This window comes from Schistocerca nitens, chromosome 7 (assembly GCF_023898315.1).
Source record: "Schistocerca nitens isolate TAMUIC-IGC-003100 chromosome 7, iqSchNite1.1, whole genome shotgun sequence".
Classification (NCBI taxonomy): Eukaryota; Metazoa; Arthropoda; class Insecta; order Orthoptera; family Acrididae; genus Schistocerca; species Schistocerca nitens.
Genome location: NC_064620.1, coordinates 372624881 through 372637164, shown reverse-complemented (window position 1 = coordinate 372637164; position 12284 = coordinate 372624881). Strand labels below are relative to the sequence as shown.

Genomic DNA, 12284 nt, shown 5'->3' with positions numbered 1-12284 from the left:
AGAGGTGACATGAAGTGATCTTAACTTGTCTCCATATTTGGCACTGACTTCTGACATACAGTTTGCTCATCCTACATGAGAACTCACCTGCAGATGCTGTCTATTGTGTATGTAGTGGTCTAGAGTGAATAGCTGGTGGTCAGGAAGGCCTACAGTTCACCACCATAGGCAGCATTCCAGTGCTGTGGTGGGAAGTACCAGGTGATTGCCCAACATTGTCCTTGATGCACTTGTCTGTGGCTGGAACTCATCTGTCACCTCTTACAGAGGTTGGGATGATGTGTCCTGCGTGGGATTCATTGTGGAACAACTTACACCCAGATAGACAAAAAGAAATATTGGTTATTAATAACAACATAAATTTACTGTTGTACATTCTGGAGCATTAATTAACAAGAACACAAATAGTTTGAACTGTAAGGTGAGATAACAGTCTCTGAATACAGTCACAGTAGAAGGTCAAGACTCCATAGTCCGGGATGGCTGAGCGTCAAGATGCCAAGACTCAGCGTAGCGAGTACGAAGACTGCTCGTGGCTCCAAGTAGCTCCACTAGTTTGACCTTAGCTCAGAGATTAAGCATGAGCTCTGATGGGTGATGCACTGAGTGTGGCCAGTGGCATTTGTAGTGCTCAAGTGCCAGTGTGAGAGCAATGCATATGTCATTTATGCATTGTCTGAGTGCCACTCTGGTGTGGGGAAAGGTTCATTCAACAGTTTTGTACACCGTGATCCATCAATCATTAGTGGCACTGAGTTGGAGCACTGCCTAGTGCTGAATGTGGAAGTAATTTTCTTCGGCATTGTGCTGATGTCTGAAACTGTTTGCACCAGTAAGTAGTTGGGCGTGTTGTGATCATAGATTTACAGAACTTACAATCTGTCCCCCTGTAGATGGGGGTGGCGAGATGCATATTTGACACACATGCGATGGCTGTTGGTGACTTATTGATTCAGTGCCGGCCAGTGAATCTGTGCACCCATGTGTGGACTTTGAGAACTCAGAAAGCTGACTGCAATTCCTTGTGGCATCATTAAACTGACAAAGATACCAGCAGAGCAATGACCTTGATGTGGTGCCATGCTGGACACCTCATTTCCAGCTGGCAGTGCAGTGGTGTGAATGTTTGACTGGGCTGGCTTCTGAGCAGGCACAGTGACATTGTCCTCAGGTGTTATTATAGCTGGTTGTAAGTCAGTAATCGCGGTGTTTGACTTTTTACATCTACATCTACATCTATACTCCGCGAGCCACCTTACGGTGTGTGGCGGAGGGTACTTATTGTACCACTATCTGATCCCCCCTTCCCTGTTCCATTCACGAATTGTGCGTGGGAAGAACGACTGCTTGTAAGTCTCCGTATTTGCTCTAATTTCTCGGATCTTTTCGTTGTGATCATTACGCGAGATATATGTGGGCGGTAGTAATATGCTGCCCATCTCTTCCCGGAATGTGCTCTCTCGTAATTTCGATAATAAACCTCTCCGTATTGCGTAACGCCTTTCTTGAAGTGTCCGCCACTGGAGCTTGTTCAGCATCTCCGTAACGCTCTCGCGCTGACTAAATGTCCCCATGACGAATCGCGCTGCTTTTCGCTGGATCATGTCTATCTCTTCTATTAATCCAACCTGGTAAGGGTCCCATACTGATGAGCAATACTCAAGAATCGGACGAACAAGCGTTTTGTAAGCTACTTCTTTCGTCGATGAGTCACATTTTCTTAGAATTCTTCCTATGAATCTCAACCTGGCGCCTGCTTTTCCCACTATTTGTTTTATGTGATCATTCCACTTCAGATCGCTCCGGATAGTAACTCCTAAGTATTTTACGGTCGTTACCGCTTCCAATGATTTACCACCTATGGCATAATCGTACTGGAATGGATTTCTGCCCCTATGTATGCGCATTATATTACATTTATCTACGTTTAGGGAAAGCTGCCAGCTGTCGCACCATTCATTAATCCTCTGCAGGTCTTCCTGGAGTACGTACGAGTCTTCTGATGTTGCTACTTTCTTGTAGACAACCGTGTCATCTGCAAATAGCCTCACGGAGCTACCGATGTTGTCAACTAAGTCATTTATGTATATTGTAAACAATAAAGGTCCTATCACGCTTCCTTGCGGTACTCCCGAAATTACCTCTACATCTGCAGATTTTGAACCGTTAAGAATGACATGTTGTGTTCTTTCTTCTAGGAAATCCTGAATCCAATCACAAACCTGGTCCGATATTCCGTAAGCACGTATTTTTTTCACTAAACGTAAGTGCAGAACCGTATCAAATGCCTTCCTGAAGTCCAGGAATACGGCATCAATCTGCTCGCCAGTGTCTACGGCACTGTGAATTTCTTGGGCAAATAGGGCGAGCTGGGTTTCACATGATCTCTGTTTGCGGAATCCATGTTGGTTATGATGAAGGAGATTTGTATTATCTAAGAACGTCATAATACGAGAACACAAAACATGTTCCATTATTCTACAACAGATTGACGTAAGTGAAATAGGCCTATAATTATTCGCATCTGATTTATGACCCTTCTTGAAAATGGGAACGACCTGTGCTTTCTTCCAGTCGCTAGGTACTTTACGTTCTTCCAGAGATCTACGATAAATTGCTGATAGAAAGGGGGCAAGTTCTTTAGCATAATCACTGTAGAATCTTAAGGGTATCTCGTCTGGTCCGGATGCTTTTCCGCTACTAAGTGATAGCAGTTGTTTTTCAATTCCGATATCGTTTATTTCAATATTTTCCATTTTGGCGTCCGTGCGACGGCTGAAGTCAGGGACCGTGTTACGATTTTCCGCAGTGAAACAGTTTCGGAACACTGAATTCAGTATTTCTGCCTTTCTTCGGTCGTCCTCTGTTTCGGTGCCATCGTGGTCAACGAGTGACTGAATAGGGGATTTAGATCCGCTTACCGATTTTACATATGACCAAAACTTTTTAGGGTTCTTGTTTAGATTGTTTGCCAATGTTTTATGTTCGAATTCGTTGAATGCTTCTCTCATTGCTCTCTTTACGCTCTTTTTCGCTTCGTTCAGCTTTTCCTTATCAGCTATGATTCGACTACTCTTAAACCTATGGTGAAGCTTTCTTTGTTTCCGTAGCACCTTTCGTACATGATTGTTATACCACGGTGGATCTTTCCCCTCGCTTTGGACCTTAGTCGGTACGAACTTATCTAAGGCGTACTGGACGATGTTTCTGAATTTTTTCCATTTTTGTTCCACATCCTCTTCCTCAGAAATGAACGTTTGATGGTGGTCACTCAGATATTCTGCGATTTGTGCCCTATCACTCTTGTTAAGCAAATAGATTTTCCTTCCTTTCTTGGCATTTCTTATTACACTTGTATTCATTGATGCAACCACTGACTTATGATCACTGATACCCTCTTCTACATTCACGGAGTCGAAAAGTTCCGGTCTATTTGTTGCTATGAGGTCTAAAACGTTAGCTTCACGAGTTGGTTCTCTAACTATCTGCTCGAAGTAATTCTCGGACAAGGCAGTCAGGATAATGTCACAAGAGTCTCTGTCCCTGGCTCCAGTTCTGATTGTGTGACTATCCCATTCTATACCTGGTAGATTGAAGTCTCCCCCTATTACAATAGTATGATCACGAAACTTCTTCACGACGTTCTGCAGGTTCTCTCTGAGGCGCTCAACTACTACGGTTGCTGATGCAGGTGGCCTATAGAAGCATCCGACTATCATATCTGACCCACCTTTGATACTTAACTTAACCCAGATTATTTCACATTCGCATTCGCTAATAACTTCACTGGATATTATTGAATTCTTTACTGCTATAAATACTCCTCCACCATTGGCGTTTATCCTATCCTTGCGGTATATATTCCATTCTGTGTCTAGGATTTCGTTACTGTTCACTTCCGGTTTTAACCAACTTTCCGTTCCTAATACTATATGCGCACTATTTCCTTCAATAAGAGATACTAATTCAGGAACCTTGCCCTGGATACTCCTGCAGTTTACCAATATTACGTTAACTTTTCCTGTTTTTGGTCTCTGAGGACGGACGTTCTTTATCAACGATGATAATGTTCTCTCTGGTAAGCCGTCAGGTATTTTATCGTTTCGCCCAAGGGGGGGTCCCTCTAACCTAAAAAACCCCCGTGTGCACGCCACACGTACTCTGCTACCCTAGTAGCTGCTTCCGGTGTGTAGTGCACGCCTGACCTGTCTAGGGGGGCCCTACAGTTCTCCACCCAATAACGGAGGTCGATGAATTTGCAACCATTATAGTCGCAGAGTCGTCTGAGCCTCTGGTTTAGACCCTCCACACGGCTCCAAACCAGAGGACCGCGATCGACTCTGGGCACTATGCTGCAGATATTAAGCTCAGCTTGCACTCCGCGTGCGATGCTGGTTGTCTTCACCAAATCAGCCAGCCGCCGGAAGGAACCAAGGATGGCCTCAGAACCCAAGCGGCAGGCGTCATTCGTTCCGACATGTGCTACTATCTGCAGCCGGTCACACCCAGTGCGTTCAATAGCTGCCGGAAGGGCCTCCTCCACATTACGGACGAGACCCCCCGGCAAGCACACCGAGTGCACACTGGCATTCTTCCCCGACCTACCCGCTATTTTCCTGAGGGGCTCCATAACCCGCCTAACGTTGGAGCTCCCTATAACTAATAGGCCCGCCCTCTGTGACTGTCGGGACCTTGCCGGAGAATCGGCCACTGGCCCAACAGGCGAGGCATCCTGTGGTGGCTCGGAAACGATGTCATCACCACTAGGAAGCACCCCGTACCTGTTGGAAAGGGGTAAGGCAGCCGCCACGCGGCCAGATCCCACCTTCGCCTTTCGGCCAGGCACGCGCGAGCCCACCACTGTCCGCCATTCACCCTGGAGTGATGGCTGACCGGTAAGATGCTCACTGCCGGAAGACGCAGCGACATCAGGGGTTCCATGTGATTCCAAGGCCACCGAAGTAGGCATAGGTCTCACCACAGTTGCCCCAACGCCACTACGAGCCGACGCCTGCACCTCGAGCTCGATGAGCCTAACAGACAAAGCCTCCACCTGTCCCCGAAGAGTGGCCAATTCTCCTTGCGTCCGCTCACAACAACCACAGTCCCTACACATGACTATGTTTACCCTACTCTAAAAAATGGCTCTGAGCACTATGGGACTCAACTGCTGAGGTCATTAGTCCCCTAGAACTTAGAACTAGTTAAACATAACTAACCTAAGGACATCACACACATCCATGCCCGAGGCAGGATTCGAACCTGCGACCGTAGCGGTCTCGCGGTTCCAGACTGCAGCGCCAGAACCGCGCGGCCACTTCGGCCGGCTTACCCTACTCTATACGGTGACAAATTCCCAAGATAATCTTCTGATGAGCTACTCTGATAATCAAGAAACACTCACTGAAATACGAGACGCGAAAACTACGCTAGGTTTTCCCAGAAAAACTATTTAAAAGCTAAGCGCAGCAAATAAGTACAAAAACACTGTTATTGAAATAAAAGGTTCTACCTAGTAAGCACTCGAACACGCAAGAAATTACAAAAATAAACTAGTAATTACACAGATAACTGAAAATAAGTCGCTGCTGTTTGTAAAATATGTAAGAAGCAAACGGTGTACTCGCCTTAGTAGTGCATTGTATGGCATGGAGTTCCCCATGACATTTATTTATTGATAAATCTCAGTACCCAGAATGCCTGTGGTATTGGAAACATATTCCACAGTTGCAAACCAGAGGGCAGATTGTTCTTAATGAAATGGCAATTGTTTAGGGTGAGAGTGCAGTCAGTGTGTGTCGTGGTGGCCATGTGGTAATAGAATTAACTGCGGTCGAGTGGAATGGCATCAGAGACGAGGTGACGTGCGGTACTTGCAGTGTGGTTGTAACTCAGCATGGTTGTGACTCTGCTAATCATATCTTGGGTGGCGAGTTGTAGAGACACATGTGAAGCAATCGTATGAAAAGTGATCATATGTGCAGCCATTGTTTGCAACACAGTTGCTGCTCATATTGTGAAATGTGTCACAGTTTGAAAGTAGTTCTCTTTGTCATACTGGTTCACACAGTGATGTATATGGAGGTAGCCATTGTTTGCAACACAGTTGCTGCTCATATTGTGAAATGTGTCACAGTTTGAAAGTAGTTCTCTTTGTCGTACTGGTTCACACAGTGATGTATATTGAGGTAGTTAATGCCCAAAGCCTAACAGAAGATTGCTTGGTTGTTGCACTGTTGAGGGTGCTTTGGACTGAGCTCATTATGTAACACAGAACTTGTAACCACTATGCACTCATATTTTACTACCGATCGGTGATTGTCACACTGACTGCACTGCTGACACACTTCACTTACGTCCATCCATATTGTGGAGTCACAAAGGGATTTAAGCAGTATGTCCAACAAAAGAGGCACGTTAACTGAAATGAAACGAACATTTACTAATTGTGTTAAGCAACACACAGTTGACATGAGGCCACCAGTATGGAAAATTTCCAATAATGAAGACAAGATGATACTGAGTAAAAACTACTTTATTCCAATCAAATAATACAAAAGTCTGACTGCACAGTCATGTTTCACAGTACACTGAAGTCTTTGTATATTGCTCAGATATTTCTGTTTGGCAGCCATACTCTGTCTACCCGGCAATGCTTATGTTTCTGGAGAAGCATTTTTGATGTCAATATTCCCACAACTGGCTGGGAAAGTCAATTCAAAGATTGGAGGAAAAATAGCATCAACTTTGATAGGACTGTACCTGGTGAAATACTTTGTGTTCAAAACAATCTGCAGATTGATGACTGTTTTAATGTTCACTTTTTTTTTTTTTTTTTGAAAGAAAACTTTAACCTGTCTTCAAGTTGATGTCACCAACAAACTCTTCTCTTTTGGTTGTACCACTCCTGTTTTTATGACATTTTTACTAATCTGTTATTTTTATTGTTATGTTTGATTAATTTTGCACATGTTAAACTCGAACAATAACTATTTGATGAGTGAAACAGAAATTTAAACAATAATTTTTGTGTGCTTCAGCTCTACTGGATGGTAAATTTGTTCCTGAAACAACACGGGTTTTTGTAAAACATCTTATGAAAAACACTGCATATTACCAGAGACTGGAGCGTGAAGGTGCCGTACAAAAATCCGGAGATGTGGAAGCCTTGACTGCAGCTGCCAATATAGCTCGTAAGTGTAAAGTTTACTTAAAGTTATAATGCAAGTTTGCTTACTTTGATATGACATAATTGCACAGTATTGTGAAAATCCTGGGCTGATAGTTCGAGCACAGTGCCATAAGAATATGATTTTCTTACTTTCTTCCATGTTATAATGATATTTTATCTGTTATAGTGATCTAGTTAATGCTATGATTTGGATTTAGTATATAAATTAAATAATTGTATTGAGGGAGAGAGAGAGAGAGAGAGAGAGAGAGAGAGAGAGAGAGAGAGAGAGATAGAAAGGAGAAATTCTATGACACAAAGAATGGCTGTGGGAGTGTGTAAAGGAACCAGAATTCAGAAGGCTGGAATTAATCATAAGGTATTAAAAACAGACTTGCAGGATGGCAGACAGAAAATATTAGTTGGTTATTTTCATCTGTTAGGAGGCCAGTATCAGAAAGCAACAGTCATCAATACGGCAGATTCAAAGTGTAAAAATTATATTGATATACTTTGTTATGTTAATAACATGGATTCATTTGTTTACACGTCACCTTCTTGAAGCTTATTGGAAAGGAGAGCCTTCAGGGGTATGGAATAAATGACGTTATATGTTAACAGACTCAAGCAGCCACTGAAGGCAATTTCTGGCAGCAAAAATCTGCTTTACATATTCCCCTCGACAGCCACTTTGTTGTGTGGGCATTACAGTTTTGTTGTAATTGAAGTGTTTTCGTTGGATACCATTCTCAGTGCTGTTTTAGGATCATTACAAGACATTACAGACATTTTCGTACCATATGACAAAGGGCTATCTGTGAAAGTAGCCATGTGATCTAAAAAATAAGCTGCAGCCACTGAGCCACTTTCTATGTTGGCATGCCAACTAACAAGCTGTTTGTATGAATGGCCACCACCAGACTATGATCAAGAAAGACTGGATCATCCACTTGCTGAACATGCTGTCCAACATGATGTGTTTCACTTTCAAAAATGGTTCAAATGGCTCTGAGCACTATGGGACTCAACTGCTGAGGTCATTAGTCCCCTAGAACTTAGAACTAGTTAAACCTAACTAACCTAAGGACATCACAAATATCCATGCCCGAGGCAGGATTCGAACCTGCGACCGTAGCGGTCTTGCGGTTCCAGACTGCAGCGCCTTTAACCGCATGGCCTGTTTCACTTTAATGGCTACTTCACAGCTTGTGCCATATAGATTCTTCCCTCCAACACCAGCGTTTCTGAGTTGCTCAGGTGGGAACGCAACCTAACACATATCCTATATCCTTTGTTCCCATAACTCCCCTGGCTTCAGCCTTCTATCACATCAACATTCCACTAATCTTTTCTCCATCTCTCCTCCCCCCCCCCTCCATTTTCACCCCTCATCCCCCCCCCCTCCCAAAGCACAGCATCTTGACATTGAACTAGCACCTCTATCCTGCCCCCACCATGTCCCTGCATGCTCCCACAGGCAGAGCAGCATCTTCAACCATCTCCATCCTGATACCCCTCCCCCCTGCATCCCATGCCTACTCCTTACCCCCACCACTCACCCCAGCAGATTGCTACTCACATCAGATGCTGCCGCAATCAGTCTCCAGTGCCTGTAGATGTTGGCCATATGTGTTTGTGAGTTGTGCTTGTGTGGATGTGTGGCTGTTTTCTAGTTTGAAATGAGCAATCTTTTCCAGTGTGCCTGCCTACGACTCAGAACCTTCTTTATGTGGTGAATAGCAACCTATCATTTCCATATTGTTATTATTCCATCCAGAAGTTTCCACTGTTTCATTATATGTGTGTCCACAGACTAAATTTAAATTGAACCCACTCAAATTGGCAGAAAAGCTGTTACTTTGAAGAAACAGTACTACTTTTTTTCAGTTAATGGAACTGCTAGCTAATCTTTGCCCTTTGTATTTACATTTTATAAGGGTTTTAGGCCAATGGCCATGTTCCCACTTTTTACAGTGTGTGTAATGATGTGAATGTGTGACTGAATATCAATGAAAAATAGGAAAAAGTGAGTGGTTTTTGATTAATCCTCTTTCAACTGTTTTTTAATTTTATGTATTTTAAACACATATGCCTCAAACTGTTTTCACCACTGAACACCCTGAAACTCCCCCCATTACACACATACATAATTACACTTGTATATAACTGGTTGAGTAAATCAGTTTACAGGTTAGAGGAAGACAACAATATACCATTAAAAACAGGACTGTGTCTAATAAAGCTCTTTCACTGTCCTTTGGGATCAGAGTAGTTTTATTTTTGTTATTTTATATATTTTTAGTCGGAGGACAAGTTTATTGATTCTCCCACAACACACACAGTTTAATGGATATCTTCTTGTAACAATACACTTAGAGGAGTCAGAAACAGTCCATTCAACATTCACAATAGTGAAAACAGCTTATGGCAAATGTGATTAAGATCTTTAAAATTAAATAAGGGTAAAAGTAGACTTACTTATAAACACACTTACTTTCTCCCATTTTCACTAATATTCACTCACACATTCATATCATTACACATACTGTAAAATGTGGAAATATTAACATCATTTGTCTGGAAAAGCCATTTTATTGGATGGATGGATGTTTAATCATGCATTGTAGGTTATCTAAGAGAGAGCATCAGCATTTATCACACACTTAAAACTTTCATTGAAATGTGAGTTCATCCATAGGAAATTAATCTTGTATGTGAGATGTTTTCATTAATGCCTCAAATCAGTCAAAAATAAGTTTGTCTGTTGCAACTACTTTCTTGTAAATATTGAGCAAAGGCGTTGACAACCACATTGGCAAGTACTTTGAAGTGACTACTACCATTGTCAGTTTCTGACTGACATCATCTAAAAGTTGCGTTGGAGCTTGATGATAACACACCGTACAATGTATGTGTGTGCGTCTTACTTTGTTGTACTATCACTGACAAGAAATGTAAGTATTACATGAACTTGTGAGGCCATTGAACAGTAACAGCAGGTATTGTTATTCCTCTGGAGCCAAATTGTGTTCAGTATTGGAAGTGAAAGACAAAAATTGTCATTGTGCTCCGCCCCCTCACCTCCATCCAGTAACACATGGTACCATGGTATTGGCTGTGCAGTAGGGTTATGAGTCCCATCTGCATAGCAATTCTCACCAAAAATAATGAGTTACTGCACTCCATGCAAAACATTCTAAAAGTACAGAACATTTAATTGAAATGCTTCCATAGCTTTAATATGGTTGTTACTTTGTATTTTGAGGCATAGTTTGCTTGGTGCATTAAAGGACTGTCTAGACCTGGGGCCATATGTGGCCCACTAAGGGTTTTTGTGCGGCCTGCCACAAGAGTCAGAAAAATCATCTTGAACTGAGGTTTTTGTGCCATGCATGACTGATTTCTTGTAGGATGGGCATGTCATCAGGCATATTCAGTGTAGATACTATTTGCGCAAACCAAGTTGACATTTGGTGCAGTGGTTGATGGGAGCAACTGAGGAGACATTTACCATTTACCAAGCCATTTATGGAGGCTCCCCATCAGCCCCCACACCTAATTTTGACTTGGTTTGCATGTATAGTACAATACACACTGTTTTTCTGGTTTGATCTGGTATATACTTTGTATGTGCAACAGTAAATATATAAATTTACAACTTTACTGAAATTATGAACCCTCTATAAAATCATGAAATCAATGCTGAATTTCATCTGTTTAATGAAGATCAAACATACCCTTATTTCTGTGTTACTACTGTGAACAAAGGAGTGTGTGTGTTGTGTCATGCAATGATGTATACAAGGCGTACATTATGAAACAAACACAGTGAATTTGTCAGGAAACTTTACAAGACAGAACACAAAACATTAAATGTGGACTATATGAAAAGCTGAAGAGGCAACACTCATTTAAAAAGTAGCCTATAACCTATAACCTATAAATTGTAAGACATTTCCAGGGGCAGATGTGGATTCTGACCACAATCTATTGGTTATGAACTGCAGATTGAAACTGAAGAAACTGCAAAAAGGTGGGAATTTAAGGAGATGGGACCTGGATAAACTGAAAGAACCAGAGGTTGTACAGAGTTTCAGGGAGAGCATAAGGGAACAATTGACAGGAATGGGGGAAAGAAACACAGTAGAAGAAGAATGGGTAGCTCTGAGGGATGAAGTAGTGAAGGCAGCAGACGATCAAGTAGGTAAAAAGGCGAGGGCTAATAGAAATCCTTGGGTGACAGAAGAAATATTGAATTTAATTGATGAAAGGAGAAAATATAAAAATGCAGTGAATGAAGCAGGCAAAAAGGAATACAAACGTCTCAAAAATGAGATCGACAGGAAGTGCAAAATGGTTAAGCAGGGATGGCTAGAGGACAAATGTAAAGATATAGAGGCTTGTCTCACTAGGGGTAAGATAGATACTGCCTACAGGAAAATTAAAGAGACCTTTGGAGAGAAGAGAACCACTTCTATGAATATCAAGAGCTCAGATGGCAACCCAGTTCTAAGCAAAGAAGGGAAAGCAGAAAGGTGGAAGGAGTATATAGAGAGTTTATACAAGGGCGATGTACTTGAGGACAATATTATGGAAATGGAAGAGAATGTAGACGAAGACGAAATGGGAGATAAGATACTGCGTGAAGAGTTTGACAGAGCACTGAAAGACCTGAGTCGAAACAAGGCCCCGGGAGTAGACAACATTCCATTAGAACTACTGATGGCCTTGGGAGAGCCAGTCATGACAAAACTCTACCATCTGGTGAGCAAGATGTATGAGACAGGCGAAATACCCCCAGACTTCAAGAAGAATATAATAATTCCAATCCCAAAGAAAGCAGGTGTTGACAGATGTGAAAATTACCAAACTATCAGTTTAATAAGTCACGGCTGCAAAATACTAATGCGAATTCTTTACAGACGAAAGGAAAAATTGGTAGAAGCTGACCTCGGGGAAGATCAGTTTGGATTCCGTAGAAATGTTGGAACACGTGAGGCAATACTAACCTTACGACTTATCTTAGAAGAAAGATTAAGAAAAGGCAAACCTACGTTTCTAGCATTTGTAGACTTAGAGAAAGCTTTTGACAATGTTAACTGGAATACTCTCT

At 42.2% G+C, this 12284-nt stretch overlaps 1 protein-coding gene across 1 annotated transcript in view; it reads left to right on the top strand.

The window, feature by feature from the left end:
• The window catches only part of LOC126195203 (protein phosphatase 1 regulatory subunit 42-like), a 134262-nt gene that overhangs the window by 96028 nt on the left and 25950 nt on the right, over positions 1–12284 (top strand). Inside the window, exon 5 of the mRNA XM_049933717.1 lies at positions 7041–7193. Within this exon, the coding sequence (XP_049789674.1) occupies positions 7041–7193 (153 nt within the window). The remainder of the gene's footprint in view (positions 1–7040; positions 7194–12284) is intronic.